The 26,259-nt window shown below is 37.4% G+C and overlaps 1 protein-coding gene across 1 annotated transcript in view; it reads right to left on the bottom strand.

The window, feature by feature from the left end:
* The window catches only part of MARCHF1 (membrane associated ring-CH-type finger 1), a 1,121,888-nt gene that overhangs the window by 415,196 nt on the left and 680,433 nt on the right, over positions 1-26,259 (bottom strand). Inside the window, exon 5 of the mRNA XM_043870936.1 lies at positions 14,840-14,988. Coding sequence (XP_043726871.1) covers positions 14,840-14,950 — 111 coding nt within the window. The 5' untranslated portion in view covers positions 14,951-14,988. The remainder of the gene's footprint in view (positions 1-14,839; positions 14,989-26,259) is intronic.

Raw genomic sequence — 26,259 nt, 5'->3', positions numbered from 1 at the left:
GGGATCAATTCTGCTTTTCACTTTTCTTAAATTTGTTGAAATTCCTTTTTGTTATTTTGGATTTATTCCTTTTTGTTTTTCTATACATTCATTTTTCAGGATATCAGGAGGGAAAGGGAATGAATCATTACCCTGAAAGGGGAATAGACATTAGAGTAGAAAGGCAAGTATTTTTATTTTTAAAGAAAAGTAGATGATTTGAGAGAGACGCTTTTATTCTAGTAAAACATAAGTTGGTTCCTTTTAAAAAGGAAGGTAGATCAGATTTTAATAAAGTTCTAAATATTTTTATAAGAAGCAAACTTATTTTTATCTCTGCTCTGCATTTGCTTGTGTGTCCCAAATAAATGCATTATAGTAATGCAAAGGTTAGCATGCACTGCACAAGGATTGGGTAAATAATTTGTTTTCTTAAATGCCTTTCACTGAGTGTAAATATGTCCATGTAAAAAAATTAATACAAGTCAGTGGCAGTGGAGCTAATCCTAAAACATTTCAGAAAATATAGTGAATAATGTGGTTCTGGGCTTTGATAAAACACTATACATATGACTGCACTACACTTTGAGTTTATTCTGGAATAATGAGAGGCAGTAACATCAGTAACGATTGACTCAATGAATAGTGCTGCTTTGTCTAATTTCCATAGGCAAAATTATTCAATGTGCTGCTTTGTCTAATTTCCATAGGCAAAATTATTCAACCCATGAAAAGACAATCCATTTTTGTTTGTAGTCTCATTGCAATATGTGTAGTAACATTTGGTTGGTGTGACAACATGTCTGTGAAAGTTGACAATCGGCACTGCAATGTGAAAGCCATTTCATTTTTTATCTTTAACGAATTACTGGGTTGTTAAATTAAAATTTATTCCTGTAGCCTGCATCCTTCACACAGAAACCAGGTGTGTAAGTTCCCATATCTGCATTTGAGATGCTGGTTTCCTAATATGGGATCACAAAGTTGTACTTATGGATTATTCCACCTAATAATTACAGTTGACAATTATTATGGTGATATAAAAATAATTTAACAGACCATCAACCCAAAAAGGTTGTTTTGGGATTTAACTTGAGGGACTAGTTCCATATGTTGAATAGACATTTTACTTTATGCTAAATAGTTAAAACAAATTAAGTCCTTGCTTAATTTAAGAGAATCTATTAAGTAACCTTACCCCCTTCCTCCAGAACTGTGATTGATAATTAGAATATGAGTATAGTCACCAAGTCAGTTATTTCAAATACAGATCCAATAAGTATATTTCTCATCTCCAAATTCATTTTACACACTATTTAAAACCACATTGCACTTTAACATTTGGAAGTTACAAATAAAAATCTTAGAAGAGATCACTATCCTGTATAAATGCGATGAACTGAGTTGTTTTAGATGCTGATGAATCCCCTTGGGCAAGACATCTAGTCAAAACCTAAGCTTTTCTATCTGTCTAATGGGAAATACAAAGGCTGTGCAATGGGAAATATAAACAAGAGTGAAAAAGCTGGTTTAAGACTCAACATTCAAAAAACCAAGATCATGGCATCTGGTCCCATCATTCCATGGCAAATAGGTGAAGAAACAAAGGAAACAGTGTCAGATTTTATTTTTGGGGCTCCAAAATCACTGCAGATGGTGACTGCAGCCATGAAATTAAAAGACACTTGCTCCTCGGAAGAAAAGCTATGACCAACCTAGACACCATATTAAAGAGCAGAGACATTACTTTGCTGACAAAGTTCCGTCTAGTTATGGTTTTTCCAGCAGTCATGCATGCATATGAGAGTTGGACTATAAAGAAAACTGAGTGCCGAGGAATTGATGCTTTTGAACTGTGATGTTGGAGAAGACTCTTGAGAGTCCCTTGGACTTCAAAGTGATCCAACCAGTCCATCCTAAAGGAAATCAGTCCTGGATATTCATTGGAAGGACTGATGCTGAAGCTGAAGCTCCAATACTTTGGCCACCTGATGCAAAGAACTGACTCATTAGAAAAGACCCTAATGCTGGGAAAGGTTGAAGGCAGGAGAAAGGTACAACAGAGGATGAGATGGTTGGATGGCATCACTGAATCGATGGACTTGAGTTTGAGTCAGCTCCAGTAGTTGGTGATGGACATGGAAGCCTGGCATGCTGCAGTCCCTGGGGTCACAAAGAGTCGGACACAACTGAGTGACTGAACAAAAATGAAGGCTGTTTTGCTAATTAAAAATACATATATACAATATAAAATATGTACAAACTTAGAGAATACTATTATATACATCCCTGGAGAAGGAAACATCTACCCACTCCAGTATTCTGGCCTGGAGAATTCCATGGACAGTATAGTCCATGGGGTCTCAAAGAGTGGGACACGACTGAGCGACTTTCACTTTCACGTTATATACATATCATATATGTATATAAAGTGTGCAACAAATTCACAGTTGAATGTGAATCTGAATTAAACTTACTTCTAATAAGGTCAATGTTTTTTATCATTTCCTGAGCATATTATTTGCCACAAGCTGTGCAGTACTTAATGGCTCGGCCTTGTCCGGCTCTTTGAGACCCCATGGACTGTAGCCTGCCAGGCTCCTCTGTTCATGGGGATTCTCCAGGCAAGGATACTGGAGTAGGTTGCCATGCCCTCTTCCAGGGGTTTGTCCCAACCCAGAGATGGAACCCAGGTCTTCCACAATGCAGGCTGATTCTTTACCATCTGAGCCACCAGGAAGCCCAAAGATACTGGAATGCATACTCTGTTCCTTCGACAGGGAACCTTCCTGACCTAGGAATCGAACCAGAGTCTCCTGCATTGCAGGCGCATTCTTTACCAGCTGATCTACCAGGGAGGCCCTCTTTGTAGCATAAGAAAGTGTAATAGGTGTGGATTCTAGAGTCAGATTTACTAGAATAATAAACCTGGACAAGATTCCTTTTTCCTCTGCTGCAGTAAGGTTTAAATGAGTTGTTAAAATGTTGGGCACTCAGATCCATGACCCGTACACAGTATGTGTTCAACAAACACTAGCTTTAATTGTATTGTTTTCCCACCTCTGTGTTGCCAAGGGAGCAGATACACTTACATGTCCTTTTTTCCTTCCCAAAGAATGTGTTTTGACACACAGCTTTCACTAGGAAGTTTCACTGTGCTCTCAAAGGAAGCCAACTTCATGGGGCCACTGAATTATTACAGCCTTCATAAACAAGACTACATGTTGGATATTAGAACTGAAAAAAGTACACAAAATATTTACTTAATTTCACTACCTATAGAAAGTTTTCCAGCAGGCAGGTAGCTAGATGTGAGCAGACAAAGGGGAACATGGGCCAGGAGGCCAGAAACCACACATCTTGTAAATAGAAGGGGTCCATGGGCAGACAAAGAAAAGCAGGAACCTTCAGACTGATAGGAAACCACACATTTTGGGGTGATATGGTCCTGGAGCAGACAAATAAATGAGAAAGGCTGGAATATCCACATATGGATGTAACCTGCTGGTGATTATGCTCTCATTACAATAAAATTAACCTCGCAGGTAAGTTCCCATCAGGCACTGAAGCCATGGCACTTTTGATCTAAGCTTAAAAAGGACAAAAATACCTTCTCCTCTTGGAAGATGGAGCTGGGATGAAAGTCAGAGAATATGACATGCAAGCACTCTTTCCCAGTGAATATTTTGCCCTTCATCTGTATGCCCCTCCTATCCAGCCTGCTAAAGAAACCCAGGACAGCTACTTATCTGCCTACCCACACTCCCTGTAAGAGCATACTCTACATATATACAATGGAATAGTATTCAGCCATGAAAAAGAACAAATAATGCCATCTGCAACAGCACAGATAGACCTAGAGATTGTAATACAGAATGAAGAAAGTCAGATGCAGAAAGACAAATATGATATTACTTATATGTGGAATCAATAAAAAAAAAGGGGTACAAATGAACTTATTTACAAAACAGAAGTTGAGCGATGGATATAGAAAACAAAACAAACAAACAAACAAACAAAAATCATGGTTACTGGGAGATAAAGGGGAGGAGAGAGGAATTTGGAGATTGGGATTGACATGCACACTACCATATATAAGGTAGGTAACTAATAAGAACTTGCTCTATAGAACAGGGAACTTTACTGAGTACTCTGTAATGGCCCATATGGTAAAAGAATCTAAAAGAGAGTGGATATATGTGTATGTATAACTGATTCACATTGCTGTACACCAGAGATTAACACATAACTATACTCCAATAAAATTAAAATAAAAAAATAATGAATCCTCACTTTACTTTCTTGACATCTCTCTCATTTCTGAATTATTTCTGTGACAAGAGCTTAACATTCACCAGGGACAAAAATACTGTCTTGTTTTAGGTCAAGTGTATTTCTCTAACTCAATTCCTGAAGATGGTTCTATTCACTAACTATAGAAAATGCATTTTTAAAAGTAAACAGAATACAAGAGTGTAATTTTCACATGATAAAGGCTTATCTAGGGTGCTCTCTTTCCTCCCTGCACCATCTTCTGTTTCCAAGTCTCTGTGGTCTTTGGGGAACTGGAACAGATACAGCTGGGCCAGTGACACCTAAGCGCTCTTCTAACACCCTATGTGGACTCCCTGTCCTATCCTACTTTTAACCTATTCATTTATTTGTTTTGGTCACTAAATTCCTGAGGATGAAGACTATCTTTTTTTCCAATACTATATATTTATTGCATAGAGCAGTGCTTCACACACAGCTGACTTTCAATAGAGAGTAGTTAAATGAATAAATGAGGATACATTGTAAACTGCTTGATAACTGTAATTCACATAGTTCTGAATCACTCATTCCCTAGTGATTTATTTATCCTTACTTCATTCCATGACAGCAGAAAGCTCTGGAGTCCCAAACTGTAACTCAACAATATACAGCCCTGGATGCCAAACAGTTCATTCATCAGGGAGTGCAAATACCACAGTGATGAATTAGTAGAGCAGTTGCTCTAGGTTAGCATCATATATCATGTGATGTAACTGTCAAATGTTTATACGAAGAAAATATGCTCTATGAAGCAGCATAGAACTCAGGATTCCTGTTATACCACTTTTCAAATCTTTCTGAACCTTAGTTTCTCTGCCTGTGTCTTGAGAACGGCGTACCTGCTTTCAGGGTTGCCAGGACATCTAAATTCATCAGCATAAAACAGGAATTTAAATATTCTTATCATATTACTGGTAATTGTGTTTTGAGATATGAATGTTTCTGTGAGCTCTATCTTATTTGTCTCTTGATTAGGGAGATTATTGCTCAGATTCTTCAGTACCACACTGACATGTTCCATTTATTTCCAGGTACAATTTTCATTCTGAGGCAAAAACAAGCTGATTTGACAAATAGGACATTGACTTGTCCTGCCTGCTCCCTTTCTATAAAACATGACAACAGTCCACAAAAACCAACATAAAGAAGACACTGGGTCACTGGTGTGTGGAGAGAAAGAAGACACCCCAGTTCCACACATGCCCATCTGAGTACACATAGTAATGATCATTAGATTTCAGATAATTAAATTGGGATATTAGGAAATCAGTGTGTTCCAAATAGTACTAATTGTAGAATTAAACTATTGAGAATTAAATGTCTTTTTGAGGTGCTCACAATTTAATTTATATCTAAATGAAACAGACATGACATATTTTGATAAAGAACAGCTCTGCACATGATCTCGTGACTAATTCTGTAGAGGAAAAGATGTCTTCCTCTGAGGAGCATTTTTAGATCAATCATTACGATTGTGAATAATGATGTTTTGACATTGTTCAGTAACTATACAATTAATTTTAATGCATGACTTTAAACTGCATGGTGAATGTAACCTTTCTTCATGATGTGACATTTAAAGCACCAGTCTTCCCCTTTGCATTTTTCAATTCAGTCTGTTTCCATAACAACCATTGGGATATATTTTTAATGATTTACTTACTTACAGAAATCAAAGCTCTTGAAAGGAGTGGTGTCTTTTATTCCATTTCCCTCATTTTTTATAGTTACTCTAAGAAATCATTTTCCTTTTCATTTACTATTTACTATTGCCTTTGGCAGTGCTTAGTAAAGGCTCTGTAATAGCAATTATAAGCAATAACTGATAAATGATCAAATGTGAAAGAATCAAAAAGAGGAAGAAAATGAAGTTAAAAAAAGGCACTCCTGAAAACTCTATCTACCCTGACATTTATTTTCCAAATATATAAAGGCCATTGCACAATAAGTAGCTAACACATTTGTGCTCAGATATGGAAAGAAATAAGGGTGAGCCTATGGAAAATAAGTCAATAGGTTTAATGAGAAATTTAACATACTCATGCTTCTCTTTTTATTTACCTTCTCTTTGGTTTCTAAGATAGGTTATGTTTGTGGGGCAATATCAGTTCATTTGCTATAGGCAGATATATGATTTTCTTCAGCCTGGTAAGTAAAAATAGACTAAGGGGATACTTGGAAAGAAAGAAGTTGAGGAAGATGACTGGTAAATAGTAACTGGAAAATGGTTAACTTATAATTTAATTATTATAAGACATATTATATATATGATATATAATATATATATAATATGACATATTAATTCTTAATATGAATACATTTGCATTTCATTGTCTCATGCATTGGGGAAGCCATATGCAATATTTTAAATTCTTTTTTTTTTTAAATTGAGGTTTAGTCGCTTCACAAATGTTAGTTTCTGCTGTACAGCAAAGTGAATTAGCTACATGTATACACATATCCTATGTTTATCACCACAGAGCATTGGGTACTGCCTACTGTATAGCACAGGAAATTCTACTCAATGCTCATAGTAGTGTATATATTTGTCTTCCCTACAGCTCAAATGGTAAAGAATCTGCCTGCAATGCAAGAGACCCAGGTTTGATCCATGGGTCAGAAAGATCCTCTGGAGAAGGGAAAGGCAATCCACTCCAGTATTCTTGACTGAAGGATTCCATGGAGGGGGAGCCTGGCGGGCTACAGTCACAGAGTCAGACATCACTGAAGTGACTTAGCACGCACATTCAATATATTCTAATCAATTCAAACAACATCATTGCTAAAGTTACTAATAAAAGGCAAGTAATTTAAAGCATGTTGTTAATTTTGAATACAAAATCCTACTAGACTTGGATGTGGTTATTTTCAATAGCACGTGATCTTCACTCCACTTCATTATTACAAGCTATTATTCATTATTTACTGCACCTCATTATTTGAAGTTTTGGCATGAAAGTGTCTGAATGTATAGCAAATTGGAAAAGCCTTGGGATTTAAAATCAGACCGAAATCTGAGTCACCAATTCTTTCTTACTTGCCACCAAGGTGAATTATTTCACTTTTTAAAAAATAATACACTATCTTCCCTTGCAATATGCCAACACTATCAACTTCTTAAAATGGGTTTGGCATATAACTAACCTAGAGACTAGAAGTCCTTGGTCCTTAGGATTTGTAGTAATTTGTTAACCTCTTAGCAACATCTCCATTTCATTATGTATTTGAATAACTATATGATGCATAATTTGGTATGATTGCAGATTATAATGACACAATAGACATAAATATTGTTTGAAAATTATATTACAAATATGTACCTTATTACAAATAATTTTAATTATATATATATATATATATATATATATTTACTAAAAGTGAGAACCTCATTGCAAATCATGTACACAGAAGAATAGAAAATGTGCCCTGAGCAGATGAATACGTGTTTTAAAGTGGCAAATCACCTCATCTAACACATAGATTGTTACTTTGCTCTTTTCTACCTAACTGTAGACTATTTATAGCCTTTAAGTTCAGTTCAGTTCAGTCATTCTGTCGTGTCTGACTCTTTGCGACCCCATGGATTGCAGCACGCCAGGCTTCCCTGTCCATTACCAACTTCTGGAACTTACTCAAACTTAACATCCATTGAGTCAGTGATGCCATCCAATCATCTCATCCTCTGTTGTCCCCTTCTCCTCCTGCCCCCAATCTTTCCCAGCACCTGGGTTTTTTCTAGTGAGTCAGCTCTTCGCATCAGGTGGCCAAAGTATTGGAGCTTCAGCTTCAGCATCAGTCCTTCCAATGAATATACAGGACTGATTTCCTTTAGGATTGACTGATTTGATCTCCTTGCAGTCCAAGGGACTCCCAACTCCACACCACAATGGACTTCACTTCCCCAACTTCTCCACCTCTCCAACACCACAGTTCAAAAGCATCAGTTCTTTGGTGCTGAACTTTCTTTATTGTCCAACTCTCACATCCATACATGACTACTGGAAAAAACCATAGCTTTAACTAGATGGACCTTTGTTGGCAAAGCAAGCCTCTGCTTTTTAATATGCTGTCTAGGTTGGCCATAGCTTTTCTTCCAAGGAGCAAGCGTCTTTTAATATTGTGGCTGCAGTCACCATCTGCAGTGATTTTGGAGCCCCCCAAAATTAAACTTTCTCACTGTTTCCATTGTTTCCCCATCTATTTGCTGTGAAGTGATTGGACTGGGTGCCATGGCTTAGTTTTCTGAGTGTTGAGTTTTAAGCCAACTTTTTGACTCTCCTCTTTCACTTTTATCAAGAGGCTCTTTAGTTTTTAAAGAGCCATCACTAATAATAGCCTTAAAGAGCCATCACTAATTATAGGAAAGTAACTTTCCATGGAGCCATTGATGACTTCCCAAAATGACATTTTTTGACCTCCCTATTTTGACTTCCATAGATTCTTAAACTTTATTTCTATAATGTCTCTCACCTTCTTATTTCAGTTTCTTATTGCTTCAGTTCCTTTGCTCTCAGTTTGAATCTAATGTTGAACTCCCTTTGATTCAGGAAATTGCTTAAGGGTAAGACCCTGATGCTGGGAAAGATTGAAGGCAAAAGGAGAAGAGAGAGGCAGAGGATGAGATGGTTAGAAAGCATCATTGACTCAATGGACATGAATCTGAACAAACTCTCAGAGACAGTGAAGGACAGGGAAGCCTGACATGGGTTTGCAAAAAGTCAGATGAGACTTTGTGACTGAACAGTAACAAGGTAGTCAATATAAGGTATTTTTTGTTTTGTTTTTGGCATGGAAACTTGTATTATAATAAACTTGAAGGATTTCTTCCCTGCCAATCATACAAGAGGTTCCCTCATCCCATTGGTTACAATGACAAAGATGGTTGCTTAATAAGCATCTCTCAAATGCTTCAATAATCTTATTAAACTTAAGAAATTTTAGGCTAAGTAAGCATTTTCTGAATTTAGAAAGCAGAGGGTCTGAACTGCCTTACGGATAAAAAAAAAATTAAAACGCTATTTTTTTCAATTAGGTTAGTTATTGAGGATACAATGGTGAAACTGACCATAGTTATGTCAGCCAATGCAGGGAAAAAAATAATATATCAGACACAAATACTTATGAAATTATAATGAAATGGCCATATTTATCTTTATGCCACATTATAATGTATTATTATCTCATTTACAGTTTTTGTATTTAGCCAAATGTATACAATTCAAATAATGACTTTTCCCCCCAACCGAAGGACTAGAGAGCAGCCATCTGGATTTAGACTGCCTGGGCTGATGCAAACCTAGCTTCAACTCAGTCATTTTGTACAAGTTTTAAATTTATCTATAACTCAATTTCTTTATCCACGAAACAGGGATAATGATCATGCCTACCTCATCAGTCCTTGCAATGTTACAAATGAGCTGATGTGTGAAATGCTTAGAAAAGTTCTCAGCAAATAATAACCAGTCATATCCTCTTCATCCTCCTTTTCTTCCTTCCCTGTCTCCTCCCCTTCCTCCTTCTCCTCATCATGTTTAGATGGAGTATGATTTGTGCAGAAAAATTTCACATGCTCTGATGGCAACAGAGGGTACCAGTATTATTGTACAATAACAATAAAAGCCTGGTTCTACAAATTGAAATGCAAGACGAAAGTGCTACCATTCAAAGCAGAATCCAACCATTGTAGAGCCTGACTAAGTGCTCTCAGTTTCCTTATTTGGGTCATATAAGAAAGCTTGTTTTCCCATCATTCTGACAGGTACACTGGGATATGTCATTGGTTCCAGTCCATGTTGCCAAGATACAATGATACTTATCACTTCCAAACATAACCATGTATCTCCATGACCATCTATTTATGCTCTGTCCCTTATCTGATAAACTCACTCCGAGGCCTATGTTTAAGACATAGAGATGGGAGACATGTTTAAGACATGTCAGGAAGATCCCTTGGAGAAGGAAATGATAATCCACTCCGGTATTCTTGCCTGGAGAATCCCATGGACAGAAGAGCCTGGGGGGCTACAGTCCATGAGACTGCAAGAGTCAGACATGACTTGGCAACTAAACCACCAACCAACCACCACCAGATACGTTTAAGACATGAGAGGGGAGGAGCAGAGATCTCTGCATTCATTGTTGGAGGATCAAATGTCTTGTATCAGACTGAACCACGAGTGAAAGTAAACCCTTATTATGCTAAGCTTTTGAAATTTCTGAGTTTGTTGAAGCTTCTATTCTTAATTTTCCCTTCTGATTACTAAGTTAATACCACCCAGCTTTAAATGCATTCCTCTGTATTCTGTTCCAAGATGCTGAAGTTGGGAACTTTTAAACCAGATGTCTCTTTTGACATTTACTTCTTGGTCATGTCCTGCCAATGGTGGTACTAAAAGATCTTCAGGTCAATAAACATGGTGAGTTATAGAACTATCAGCTAATACAAGATTATTGTTTTAAGCCATTAGTTTATGACAATGTTATGCAGCAATAGAAAACTAACATAATTGACTTGTCTTTAATTTTAATGTAAATATTTCTAAAGCTCTACACTTATATAAGCTATTTTTAAAGTCTAAATAAATGTATTTTACAAATTAAAGAATGTTCTTTCTGTTTCTCATTTAAAATTGTTTAAGTTAAAAATCAATGTAGATATATGTTTAGTAATTTTTCTGAAACTGTAATAGAATCATATGGTATTTCTCTATTCATAGTAAAACTAATACATAGCTTAAAAAATTAATAAATAACAGAAATCAAAAGACAGGAGGGGAGAGAAGACTCTTCTGCAGCATACCCCAGCAAGGCTTCTTTGAGTCAGCAGTGGAGGGTGTGTCCAGTTTCTAAGTTTTTTTCTTCTGTTTTGTTTTTTTCACACTCCCTGAACTATTTTTACTGCACCAACTCCTTTTCCCCACTTGAATATATTAGGATAGCACTCCTTTCAGGGATATTGGTCCTAAATCCTCAGGGTCCTTCCTCTGAGCTCCAAGTTTCCTTGGACCAGTTGAGAAGTTAAGAACTGGACACCTTCTTGAAGTTGGGGTATAGTTCTGAGAGGTCTCAGCCAACATCTTAGGTTCTAGTAATTCCAGCCTCCTCTCTGTGTCACTCTTTTGTATGGGTGGTTGCTAGTTCTCGTGATTACTAAACTTGTGCAACTTTCTGACATTCGAAATCTTCCAATAGCAGGTTAAATAATTTTTATATTATATTTTTTGTAAAATCACAGCTTTCTGTTTTTTCTGAGTGTGCTACAGCTTTTACAACTATCCAAATACAGAAATCAGTAGCCAAAGTCTGTGCTACCATAATGAAAATCACAAATATTGTGGCCTTTGTTTAATGTTTAAGCAATAGGGAGCCAGGGAACTGATTTACAAAGGTAGAAAACTATGCATCTTTATGAAGTTTGGGCAAAACTCTTGGCAAAATCTCTATTTGAATTAACTCAAGAGGCAGAACCTAGGCCTGTTGGCCTGGCAACACTCATAATATATTGAAAAACAAAACTTCATAATGTATGTTAACTACTATCTACTACATTCAGCAACATGTTACAGGAGAAATGTGAGCTCAGGAACTAAGTGGTTTGTGTGAAAGCAGATCTGACCAGAAATAGAGAGAATCCAGAAGTTTCAGGGTTTGCTGGACCCAATGTATGGCTTCTTCTAAACCTCAACTGGTAGATCTGACCTTGAAGTGAGTAACAAAGTTTCAATGAAAAGTTATATTTGAATAAAGTGACTCAAGGCTAATATGATATTTAAAGCTTACACTGAGTGGACCCTCTCAGCTGAACAAAGTATCTCTAGACAAAGATGTTAAGGATGTGGTCCTCCTGTCTGCTTTTCAACATAAGATCATGAGAAAAGGGCATGGATAATTGGGGGTTAAAGGCAACCAAGAAAGAACTTTCCTAGACACACAAACTATCAGGAAACAAAGAGAAATCAGAACCCAAGCAGACTTCAGAGGACTGTTGTACTAAAATACCATTTTTCCAGAAGTATGAGCTTTGAAATACTGAAGACTTAAAGCAACTCTTGGCCCCATAATTTTCCCCAAACAGGAAACAAACAAGCAAGCAAACAAAAAGACATAATGTCATAATGTGATACTAGTTTCTGTAAGCACTTCAAATGTGAACAGGGACAATAATAGAAAAGGAAGAACTTCTCAGAGGGCATATCTAAAGGCTAGAGAGAAGGATGTCCAAGTAAGATATCCTAGGGAGCAGGGTCAAAGCCAATTCAAGGATCCTCCCTTACCTCTCAATCAGAGAGACTTGATAATGTCCGTCTAGCAGGAATTGACCCCTGATTCCCATGTTCATCTGATTCTTTCTCTTTCCAAAATTAGTGCTTACTGTGATTTCCCTTTTCCTACCCTTGTCCTGCATATTGGGTATGCATGCATGTTGGGAGCTGGTTGCAAGGTACAGATGATTTATTTATAGGTGATTCACCATCACATAATTAGATGAGGATGATGAAGAACCAAAGACTATGGACTTGAGCAAACTCCAGGAGATACTGAAGGACAGGGAAGCCTGGTGTGCTACAGTTCACAGGGTTGCAAAGAGCTAGACACAACTTAGCGACTGAACAACAACAATAATAATGGACTTGAATTCACTGAATGAAAAAATTTTTAGTTATCTCTCTTGGAAAGCAATAATTCTTCTTCATGAAAGAATAGAAATGTGGCATGAAGGTGTGGTGACCAGAGGATGGACTGTGGCAGAGATGTGCTAAGTGCTCACTAGTTCCATCTGCTTTTCCTGTCCATATGGCTTCCTGACACTCACCAGCCTCCTTTGCAGTTCAGACGGGTCTATGCGACTAGGTTTTGGCCAGTGGAAGGATGCCTACACATTACAGGTTGCTCCATAATAGCTTATGCACAATGAACCACACAGCCTTTTCCTTTCCTCAGTGACCTAAGAGCTCATGTGCTTAAGAAGGCAGATGGATGGAGTCTGAACAATCAGTGAACCTCCAAGGAGAACTGCCCTAGACATGTGCACTATGACATAAGAAATATTTTCTTTTTCTTAGATTTGGGGTTATGTTACAGTGACTGCAGGCTATCACCCTAATACAGCAAGCCCTATCTTGAGAAGGAAGGATTCTAGCAATCCTAGAAGTGACATTTACTAGCTAGGTGACACTAGGAAAGTCACTTAATTTCTCTGGGCCACATTACACATATGTAAAATAAAGCTAATATTAGGTTACGCAAAATTATAAGAGAAGTCCAGGCTACATGTTTGCTCAAGATTGTTTCCTGGTTTGGATCTATGGTTCTATTAAATAATAATTAAACACTAAAGCTGCTATAATGAGATCACAGAAGTAATATATTTATTAAAAATGTTTACCTATTGCATGATACCTACAAAGTCTGGCTTTATGTATACATATTGTGCTACATATATTATGAGTGGTGTTAACTTATGCCAAGCAGTTTTATTGAAAACAGTAATTTACAAAGGAGTATATTAGAGTGAGATGAACCATTGCAGATAATAATTTCAGAGAATTTATTCCCCAGAATTTTGACTGTCCAATCAAATTGCGGTTTTTTTATACCGTCAGCCCTTTTCCCCACTGTCTAAGACGAATGAAATTAAAAAGGATTCCCACTTCTACGTTTCACCAGTTGAAAGCCTATTCCTTCCAATGGTGTCTATTTAAATTTGCTCAATAATGTTTGTTCAAGATTATTGTTTTTATGTAAAATAATAGAAATTATCAAATAACTCAAGCAAAAAGAAACCTAAAACTTTTACATATGTTTAATTACATGTTCATCAATTAATAAATCAGGCCAATGAAAACACTTGTGTTCTTATACATTGGTAAAACAGTAATTAAAATACAACTAACATGTCAATTAAAACTTAGAGATTGAATGGAATCATCCTTCCTTAAATCAAAATGAAATACATTGCATGCAAAATCTTAACAAAGACCTTGCAAAACCTCTTTTGTTAACAAGTTCTTTTCCTAATCACTGGAAAATAAAGCTAACTGAAGCCAAACATGTAAACTTAAAGCAGAAAGCAATACAAGAACGGGTATGTTATTGGTCTTTAAATAATTCTTGCAATTACTTAATTCACAATAGTATATCAAAATTATAACTCTTAAATGCATTTAAAGACATTTTTAGAATCTAGGAAAATACAGAAGGTATGATCTGATTTTTTCATTATTTTGGGTAGCCCTATTTGTTTTCCTCCATTGACTTCATTAAAAAAGTGTAGAATGCAAGATATAAAGTTAATCTCTTTAAGGTCACTGATATAATGGATGGTCAAAGTCCAAAGAAACAGAAAGAAAAATAAATTGTTATTTAATCTGAATTAAACTCTAAATTCTATAAAATTATGATAATTACTACCCATTAAACAACATCTTTATACACAATATAATCCATTGCAAAGCAGAGAACTGTTAACTTAGGAAGCCCTTCCCTCCCCACCATTCCCTCAGCATCCATTCACACAAGCCATTTGAGGTACCATGGCTACACTCACCAGTGTGGAGGCTTGCGAGGTATCAGCCCACTCCTCTGAGCCCTCTGGGGTCCGAGTGGCGTTAGGAATCCTGCGAGGATTACAGGCTATTGCTTCACACCAGCCCAGCATTTTCTCCTTCCTCTTATCCCTTTTCAATTTCTGAAATCCTGAAAATAATTTACATTCCCTGAAACAGGTCACTTGCTTTAGTTGTCTGTTGTTGGAATATGTACATCATCGAAATTAAATATGCAACTGAATTAAATACCAGTGGAGACACCTTATTTTAGCCAGGGGTTATGGGGAGGAAAAGAAGGATATGCTATTAATTAAAAGCCTCAGGGCCACAAGGCAATGCAAATAGTACTAATCAGAGCCTAATGCTTCACACCTCAATTTGTGACATCAAGGACCAGTTTCTACCGAGAAGTCCCTGCTTCGGAAGCTAAGAACGGACCCAGTTCCTGGTATATCTACACACTTCAGTGACACCTAAAATTCGTTATAGCTTTTCAGGTGAATGTCCTACAGATACAGAGTGAATTAAATACAGGCCAGTGATAAACATCACTCATTCTGGCAGTGGCATGATTAGCTCTCTCATAGTGAAAAAGTGAAAGTGTGGTCTTTCAGTCGTGTCCGACTCTGCGACCCCATGGACTGTAGCCTAACATACTGTAGCTCCCTCATAAAGTTCTGCCAAATAAAGAAGGAGAAATTTTAGTGCAAGGATGGTAAATTTAGTATCTGACGTACATCACTAGTGCAATCTATTGAAATAATAATTTAAAAAATCTCACCAAATAATGATTAAAATATTCCACAACTCCTTCTAGTTTTCCAGAACTTCCCATTTAGGGGAGTTTATTTCTTGTCTCCGAAAAAGTTGTATCAACAATGACTTTTAATGTAATGAAGAAAACATTGTTTCCTTGTAAAGTTTTACAGCCTAGTTTTCCACTCCACCACCCTCAGTAATTAGAAATAGTTTATTGCAGGTCTTTAGTTAAATTCATTACACTGTCAATTAAATATAAAAAATAATGTGGATTAATTATTTTTCACAGCATCCAAAGCAATTAGCAATCTGGTGGTTTATAACATTTCAGAGATTCAAAATAGCACATTTCACAGGACTAAGAAAAATAACATTTAAGAAAGCTTGCACTAGCAGATTGATGAGTTATTTCTGTAAATGACAAAATACTCAAGTGAAATGGATCTGAACAATGTAAGTAGGAAATTATTTTTAAAACCTTTCATAAAAATTAAATCTAAGATACTTAATGGATTGGCTTTTTTAATAAGACTGGCAATCTCATCTGAGTGAATCATTCATTTGAGGTACAGGGAAATGGTGAATAGAGCTTCAAAACAATTGCTTGAATGAGCAACAAATTATTAACGCTTGCCCCTTTAAACACATTGCTTGAAATTTATTGAAAACTCTTATCTAGGTATTATAAAATCTGCATATCCAACTAATTTGCGTTCCAGAGAGTAAATATTCCCACATTCTTGATGCACAGTATCTTGGTTAGTCATCAGTTTTCAATTACATTTCTTGAAGTGTACTAAAAGCAAATGAAAATGAGTATCTTTATTCAAAAGCAGGGAGTGAAATGATACATAATGACCAAAACTGTTTAATCAAGTACAAACAAATGTTCTACTTGTAAGTCATTTGCTATTAAAAATAATTAACTCTATAATTAAATATCACTTTAGTGCTTATAATAAAATGTTGAATTCATGCATGAATAAAAAGCATAAAAATGTGGCCCACAAAATTATATCATGAATACCCATTCTGGGATATGTTTTTAAAGGCAGCAGACTTAGTATTTCCTATTCAGTTTCTGAGACTAAATACAACAATTTAATTTCATTTGCAGGCTTTTCTCATGGTAGTGATGGTGTCCATAGCTATGTTCCTCCTTATTCAATCAACATTAATCCTAAAGCATTTCTTGAGTCCCTATTACATTTTAACTACTGAAGTAGACATGGAAAGGCCATAAGAAGAGGCTTACTTTCATTCTGAGTCAGATTCAATGCAATATTCTCGAGAATTTTAAAATCTAAGCATAACTAGCATCTTCTAGACTCTCTAATTTTTGTAACTTATATACTTATTTGCTCAACTCTAAGGTGACTGCTTGCCCTCTTTGATCTTAGAAGTCCTCACTGAACTTGGTTTTCTGCAAACCATTTTTTCTGAATTGTTTGGTTGAATAAATCATTGTGACAGGGTTATTAATCTTGGGCTATACCTGCTAATATAGTATAATACACTATATTATAATATTACATTAAATAATATTATATAATATTTAATTATATTATTATTATATTATAAATATAATAAACTCCTCAGTTTTAGGATCTTTTGCATGCAACACATTATCTTAATTCTAGGATGATTAAATAGGTTAATTCATCTAAGAAGTTAGCATATACACTCTTTCTACCTAAATAATGTGTTCGTAATAATCATAGAATATTTACCATGGACACTGTCCTGTCTGTTGTGGGAAAACAGAAAAGAAACATGATATAAAGTCAGAGCTTAGAAGACTGGAGAGCTTCTCATTAAACTTGGACATATTTAGAAAAACATTCACAAAGAAAATTAAATATGTCAAACGAGCAGAACAATCTAACTAGAGAGTGTCACTCCAGTATTTCATTATATGAAAGAACAATGTGTGAGATTATAAGAAAGGCCTCTGATGGTTGCATTCCTAATCTGGACACTTACATCATCTTATAAAAGTTTTGTCTAATGATGTGCTCAGTATAATATGCATTTACTCACATTGCCAGTTACCTTAGAGTCAAAGAATCATGTCTGAAAGAACATAATCTTTAAACTGCACCAAAGGAAGCAGCTTGGGTGTAGGTGAGTTGAGAGAGAGAGAGAGAGAGGAATGAAAGACGTGCTCCACCACTTCATCCCGCAAATTCCTGTGGGGAAGTGACTGACAGTCACTAAAGACTATATCTTCTCTGTAATCACAGAACACTCAGACTTGAGGTTACACTTCAGAACAGTATTTTTGGGAACACTGATAACAACGTACAAATTCCAGAAAGTTTAGGTTATAGGTTTGAGATAACTAACGGGTTAATAATGTTGATTGCTGAGCCTCTGAAGACCAGTATTATTCCTGCATAGGTATGTAACACTCATCGTATTCTTAGGTGTAAGAATGTAATGTCAGTCAGAAGTGTAGGAGATAGGAAGAATAAAAGAAAAGCAGGTCCCGGCAAGGGTCGCTGCCGGGAGCCAACACACGAGACCCTACCCCTAAAAAGGCCATAAGGGAGAAAACCTGATGGGCAAGGCTGATCAGGTTTTCAGGGAGTTCGAAAAGCTGCCCTTGGCACTCACCTTAAAGATGATATCTGTCTTTCTGATGCCTGCCTCAATGGACTACTCCCTAATTTCTCTGACACAGGCAGGAAGGCCTTCCCTGATCTCTTCCCAAATAAGAATCAATTTAGAACTTTAATCAATAAGTTTCCCAGGTGGTGGTATTTTATGAGATTATTCAGGGTGAAAGGAGTGTTTTAATTTAAACTCCTTTGCTGGTAGTTTGTTAGCCAAACACATTTATGCCCTTGGTACTAATATGCATGATTGCTTATAATATCCTAATCATAAAATAGCATAAAGAACCTGATTATATAAAAGCCCTAATAGATATAGAGCCCTTTTAAGGGGTGAAGGAGTCCTATTAGAAAACATAAGAAAAATTATTCTATAGGTGGTTATTGGGTTGTGATTTGCTTGCTGTGTTTTTGCTTGCTGTATTTTTGCCTTTAATGTGCTAAGGTTGTGTTATAAAAACCATTGTTAATATAGTTAAAGATCTAGAGAAATAAGAACTTAGCCCTAGTGTGGTAACAATGAGATGGTTGTTAATTGTCAGTCAGGAGTGCTAGGCAGAAGCTGCCTCACCAAAGTCGCAGAGTCAGTATGGGGTAAACTTCTTAGATAAACACAACTGACAACTTTTGCAGAAAGATTAATTTTTGTATTAACAAGAATATAATTCTACTCTGTACTATTTCCCTATGACACTGTTACCTTTCAGTTAAGGTCACCATAAAAACGGAAAATAGGTTTACAACCACCTGACCTGCATAAAATGTTAATAGCCCCAAGGCCAGAAGATCATGTGCTAAGAATTACTACAGAATTAGAACGCAAAAAAATCCTGCTTTTCCTAAAAATCAAAATGATGTAATACTAATCCTGTGTAATCATGAGTAAGCATCTTGTACCTTGAAAACATTCTGTGAAAGGGTATAAAACCGGTTGTCAAAAAGTAAAACACAGACTTGGCCCTATCAAGGCAAGTCTCACGTGTCTTCTATCTCTCGCCAATGCCGTTCATCCTGAGGGTACCCCCTGGATCCTGCCGAGGCTGGACCCTGGCAGGTCGCAAAAGAAATTTATAATTACTGATAAACTGGATGCTATAAGGCATGAAGACTCTTGGAACAAGTACAGAGGGAACAGTTAATAGTTTTGAAAACAAGATACGATCCTGAGGTTGGGCTCTTTCTCAACTGGCATCTCAGAGTCACATGTTTTATGTATCTAGTCGAAAATCTATAGATTAGAATATGAGTCTTCAGTTCAGTTCAGTCGCTCAGTCATGTCCGACTCTTTGCGATCCCATGAACCGCAGCACACCAGGCCTCCCTGTCCATCACCAACTCCCAGAGTCCACCCAAACCCATGTCCATTGAGTTCATGATGTCATCCAACCATCTAATCCTCTATTGTCCCCTTCTTCTCCTGCCCTAAATCTTTCCCAGCATTAGGGTCTTTTCAAATGAGTCAGCTCTTCACATTACATGGCTAAAGTATCACAGTTTCAGCTTCAAAATCAGTCCTACAAATGAACACCCAGGACTGATCTCCCTTAGGATGAACTGGTTTGATCTCCTTGCAGTGCAAGGGACTCTCAAGAGTCTTCTCTAACACCACAGTTCAAAAGCATCAAATTTTCGGTGCTCAGCTTTCTTTATAGTCCAACTCTCACATCCATACACGACCACTGGAAAAACCATAGCCTTGGTGAGATGGACCTTTGTTGACAAAGTAATGTCTCTGCTTTTTAATATGCTGTCTAGGTTGGTAATAATTTTCCTTCCAAGGAGTAATCATCTTTTAATTTCATGGCTGCATTCACCATCTGCAGTGAGTTTGGAGCCCAGAAAATTAAAGTCAGCCACTGTTTCCACTGTTTCCCATCTATTTGCCATGAACTGATGGGACTGAATTCCATGATCTTAGTTTTCTGAATGTTGAGCTTTAAGCAAACATTTTTGCTCTCCTCTTTCACTTTCATCAAGAGGCTTTTTAGTTCTTTCTGCCATAAGGGTGGTATCATCTGCATATCTGAGGTTATTGATATTTCTCCCAGCAGTCTTGATTCCAACTTGTGCTTCATCCAGCCCAGTGTTTCTCAAGATGTACTCTGCATATAAGTTAAATAAGCAGAGTGACAATATACAGCCTTGACATACTCCTTTTCCTATTTGGAACCAGTCTGTTGTTCCATGTCCAGTTCTAACTGTTGCTTCCTGACCTCCATACAGGGTTCTCAGGAGGCAGGTCAGGTGGTCTGGTACTCCCATCTCTTTCAGAATTTTCCATAGTTTATTGTGATCAACACAGTCAAGGCTTTGGCATAGTCAATAAAGTAGAAATAGATGTTTTTCTGGAACCCTCTTGCTTTTTTGATGATCCATCGAATGTTGGCAATTTGATCTCTGGTTCCTCTGACTTTACTAAAACCAGCTTGAACATCTGGAAGTTCACAGTTCATGTATTGCTGAAGCCTGGATTGGAGAATTTTGAGCATTACTTTACTAGCGTGTGAGATAAGTGCAATTGTGCAGTAGTTTGAGCTTTCTTTGGCATTGCCTTTCTTTGAGATTGGAATGAAAACTGACCTTTTCCAGTCCTGTGGCCACTGCTGAGTTTTCCAAATTTGTTGACATATTGAGTGTAGCACTTTCACAGCATTATCTTCCAAAGTTTGAAATAGCTCAACTGGAATTCCATCACATCCTCTATCTTTGTTTGTAGTGATGCTTCCTAAGGCCCACTTGACTTCACATTCCAGAATGTCTGGCTCTCGGAGAGTGATCACACCATCGTGATGATCTGGGTCGTGAAGATTATTATTGTACAGTTCTTCTTTGTATTCTCGCCACCTCTTCAGAGTAAAATTGGAGAAAGTGGAGAAAACCACTAGACCATTCATGTATGACCTAAATCAAATCCCTTATGACTATACAGTGGAAGTGAGAAATAGTTTTAAGGGACTAGATCTGATAGACAGAGTGCCTGATGAAGTATGGATGGAGGTTTGTGACATTGTACAGGAGACAGGAATTAAGACCATCCTCATGCAAAAGAAATGCAACAAAGTAAATGGATGTCTGAGGAGGCCTTACAAATAGCTGTGAAAATAAGGGAAGCAAAAAGCAAAGGAGAAAAGGAAAGATATACCCATTTGAATGCAGAGTTCCAAAGAATAGCAAAGAGGGATACGAAAGCCTTCCTCAGTGATCAATGCAAAGAAATAGAGGAAACAATAGAATGGGAAAGACTAGAGATCTCATCAAGAAAATTAGTGATATTAAGGGAACATTTCAGCAAAGATGGACTCAATAAAAAATATTAGTCTTAGTTACTGATTTGTTGTTGATTACTGTTTCTTAGTTACTCAATAGTTAATGATCACTTTGTTCTTTGGCCCTGAAGCCTGCATGATTTATAGCTTAACTCCCCACATATTCTTTCTTCATGGCTGAAAGCATAATAAAGCTGACTTGGATTCAGTTTCGGGACCTTCACCTTGAAGCAGTGTTGGTCCCCTGATCCTCGCTTTTCACTGTGTCTTGTGAATTTGCTTTTCACTGTGTCTTCACTTTTTAATTCTTGTGTCTTGTTTCTCATTCTCTTGCCCTACTGCACTTTCAGAAACCCTGCTTGTCAAGCCAGTCTCGAGAAGAAGAAGGGTAGGCAAATTATGAACATTTCTAATTAACCCTAATTCACTTTAAACTCTAAGTATCATTAGTAATATATCAGAATGGAAAAGTGATCGATCATTAAGTATTCATGTTAATTTCCATCTAACCATTGAACCAAGCTAATATGAAATGAAGCAATGAGGAGCTTATATAATGATCACAGGAAATTGAGATTTAATTAAGCTTACCTTTTAATATGCTTACACCTAGGAGACATTTAATTTAATAAATAGAAGCACAGTGCATTTTCTGTGAACTAAATTGACAACAAATTAAAATTAAGTAGAAAAAAATGCAAGGTAATTGCATATATGTCATAGAAAGTAATTTACTTTTAATTCAGGAAACGTTCACTAAACACTTGTGCCATGTACTGTGCTTGGAACTATTGGTAATAATGGTTAAAGAAATCTGGAGGGAATTCCTGGTGTTTGAGTTGTTGAAATTTCACCTTCCAGTGCAGGGGTGTGTGGGTTCAATCCTTTGTTTGGAAGCTAACATCCCACGCCTTGTGGCCAAAAAGCCAAACACATAAAGCAGAAGCAATATTGTAACAAATTCAATTAAAGGCTTTAAAAATGGTCACATTAAAAAAAAAATTAAAAAATTTGGAGCTTTGAAGTAGAAGGGAAGCTGACAAGTAGATCAACTTTTAACAACAGTGCAATGAGTTTAATAAGAACTTTGAGAAAAGACATTTGACTTAATATCTGCTGAAGGAGACCATTGACTTTGGACAACGTTCCAAAGAAAATAAAATTACAAATAAATTACATGAAAATTAAAATTCTTACTACTCCAAAGGCTTCTGCCACTACTGGCTGGCTGTGCTACATCACTCCAGGGGGTCTCATTCCCACCGTCATCCACACAAACGGCACTGAGCCCCAAGGGGTGCTCTTCCATATAAGCGCCGTGTGAGTGGAGCTCCTGCAGGTAGCAGCCCGGCAGAAAGAGAGACATGCTGGTTTCTCTAGGTGAGACGTATTACATATATCTTACAGTGCCCCGAGTTTAAAGCAATTCAACCCTAAAATAAGAACTTTTATTTTCTCATAGAAAAAAAAAATGCAGTCACATGCCTCTACCTTGTCTATCTACATCTTCAACTCTTTCTTTCCTAAAAGGTCCCCACCGCATGTCATATCCAGGAAAGTACAGTTAAGGGCCTCATCTCTTCACCACGCACATGTAACTGAGGAGGCTTCCTGAACCTGCTCATGTAGGCAATTATCCTCAAATTTGAGACTTGACAGTAGTCCTCATCTAAGACTTTGAAAGGATTTTTTCAACAAAAGTTTTAGGGATTTGGTTGTAAGTGTCCTTAAGAAATAGGCCTCAACTATTGAACACTTTTCCCCACCAGTAAACATGAAGATCAATCTCCTCTATGAAAGAAACAGCGTGCAAATAAGAAAATTGGTAGCTGGGAATAGGCTTCCGTTCCTCAGAGAATTAACACTTGTTCTTTGAAAAGATGTGTGTGTGCGTGTGTGTATGTGTGTGTTTGTGTGTGTTTCAGGAGCCCTCTCTAGACCCTCAGAAGGTTATACCATACATGCCTAAAACAGCAACTGCTGCTCTGGATGCCTGCATGAGTGTTTTGAAGTGCTCACACACAACCGTGAACTGTCCTTGAAAATATGGAGTTTTAATGACCACCAAAGACTGGGAAGTGTTTAGACCAGACTATCTTTAAACTAGATAACTGTTTGTTAAATTTACTACTATGAAATGGAAATAAGTCCTGGAGGTCTTCTGATTTCTGTGAGTAGAAAGTAAGGTTCTCAAGAGGACGGAGAGGTTCACAGTTGCCTTCTAGGATGTGGAACACAGATATAGAGAGAAATACATAACTGTTGATAATAGAATAAATGACAAGGTAAAGAAGAGCTCTCCCCTTTTGAGTAAAGCTAGGAAATGGGACGGGCACCCGTGAGGAGATACTCCTCATCCAAGGTAAGGAGCAGCGGCTAAGCTTTCCTGGAGCAGCCATGAAGAGATACCCCATGTCCAAGGTAAGAGAAACCCAAGTAAGACGGTAGGTGTTGAGAGAGGGCATCAAAAGGAAGGCACACTGAAACCATAATCACAGAAAACTAGCCAATCTGATCACACGGACCACAGTCTTGTCTAACTCAATGAAACTAAGCCATGCCATGTGGGGCCACCCAAGACGGTCTGGTCATGGTGGAGAGGTCTGACAGAATGTGGTCCACTGGAGAAGGGAATGGCAAACCACTTCAGTATTCTTGCCTTGAGAACTCCATGAACAGTATGAAAAGGCAAAATGATAGGATACTGAAAGAGGGACTCTCCAGGTCAGTAGGTGCCCAATATGCTACTGGAGATGAGTGGAGAAATAACTCCAGGAAGAATGAAGGGATGGAGCCAAAGCAAAAACAACACCCAGTTGTGGATGTGACATGATAGAAGCAAGGTCTGATGCTGTAAAGAGCAATATTGCATAGGCACCTGGAATGTTAGATCCATGAATCAAGGCAAATTGGAAGTGGTCAAACAGGAGATGGCAAAGAGTGAATGTTGACATTCTAGGAGTCAGCAAACTAAAATGGACTGAAATGGGTGAATTTAACTCAGATGACTATTATATCTACTACTGTGGGCAGGAATCCCTTAGAAGAAATGGAGTAGCCATCATCGTCAACAAAAGAGTCTGAAAAGCAGTACTTGGATGCAATCTCAAAAATGACAGAATGATCTCTGATCATTTCCAGGGTAAACCATTCAATATCACGGTAATCCAAGTCTATGCCCCAACCAGTAATGCTGAAGAAGCTGAAGTTGAATGGTTCTATGAAGACCTACAAGACCCTTTAGAACTAACACCCAAAAAAGACATCCTTTTCATTATAGTGGAATGGAATGCAAAGGTAGGAAGTCAAGAAACACCTGTAGTAACAGGTAAGTTTGGCCTTGGAGTACGGAATGAAGCAGGGCCAAGGCTAATAGAGTTTTGCCAAGAGATCGCACTGGTCATAGCTAACACCCTCTTCCAACAATACAAGAGAAGACTCTACACATGGACATCACCAGATGGCAAACACCAAAATCAGATTGAGTATATTCTTTGCAGCCAAACATGGAGAAGCTCTATACATACAATCAGCAAAAACAAGACCGGGAGCTGACTGTGGCTCAGATCATGAACTCCTTATTACCAAATTCAGACTTAAATTGAAGAAAGTAGGGGAAACCACTAGACTATTCAGGTATGACCTAAGTCAAATACCTTGTGACTATACAGTGGAAGTGAGAAATATATTTAAGGGACTAGATCTGATAGACAGAGTGCCTGATGAACTATGGATGGAGGTTCATCACATTGTACAGGAGACAGGGATCAAGACCATCCTCATGGAAAAGAAATGCAAAAAGGCAAAATGGGTGTCTGAGGAGGCCTTACAAATAGCTGTGAAAAGAAGAGAAGTGAAAAACAAAGGAGTAAAGGAAAGACATTCCCATTTGAATGCAGAGTTCCAAAGAAGAGCAAGGAGAGATAAGAAAGCCTTCCTCAGCAATCAATGCAAAGAAATAGAGGAAAACAACAGAATGGGAAAGACTAGAGATCTCTTCAAGAAAATTAGAGATACCAAGGGAACATTTCATGCAAAGATGGGTTTGCTAAAGGGCAGAAATGGTATGGACCTAACAGAAGCAGAAGATATTAAGAAGAGATGGCAAGAATACACAGAAGAACTGTACAAAAAAGATCTTCATGACCCAGATCATCACGATGGTGTGATCACTCACCTAGAGCCAGACATCCTGGAATGTGAAGTCAGGTGGGCCTTAGAAAGCATCACTACGAACAAAGCTCTTGGAGGTGATGGAATTCCAGTTGAGCTATTTCAAATCCTGAAAAATGACGCTGTGGAAGTGCTGCACTCAATATGTCAACAAATTTGGAAAACTCCGCAGTGGCCACAGGACAGGAAAAGGACAGTTTTCATTCTAATCGCTAAGAAAGGCAATCCCAAAGAATGCTCAAACTACTGCACAATTGCACTCATCTCACACGCTAGTAAAGTAATGCTCAAAATTCTCCAAGCCAAGATTCAGCAATACGTGAACCATGAACTTCCAGATGTTCAAGCTGGTTTTAGTAAAGGCAGAGGAACCAGAGATCTAATTGCCAACATCCACTGGATCATTGAAAAAAGAAGAGAGTTACAGAAAAACATCTATTTCTGCTTTATTGACTATGCCAAAGCCTTTGATTGTGTGGATCACAATAAACTGTGGAAAATTCTGAAGGAGATGGGAATACCAGACCACCTGACCTGCCTCTTGAGAACCCTGTATGGAGGTCAGGAAGCAACAGTTAGAACTGGACATGGAACAACAGACTGGTT

Source organism: Cervus elaphus, chromosome 17 (assembly GCF_910594005.1).
Source record: "Cervus elaphus chromosome 17, mCerEla1.1, whole genome shotgun sequence".
In the NCBI taxonomy this organism is placed as follows: Eukaryota; Metazoa; Chordata; class Mammalia; order Artiodactyla; family Cervidae; genus Cervus; species Cervus elaphus.
Note: the sequence above shows the minus strand (reverse complement) of the source record. Positions and strands in the feature narration are given on the sequence as shown.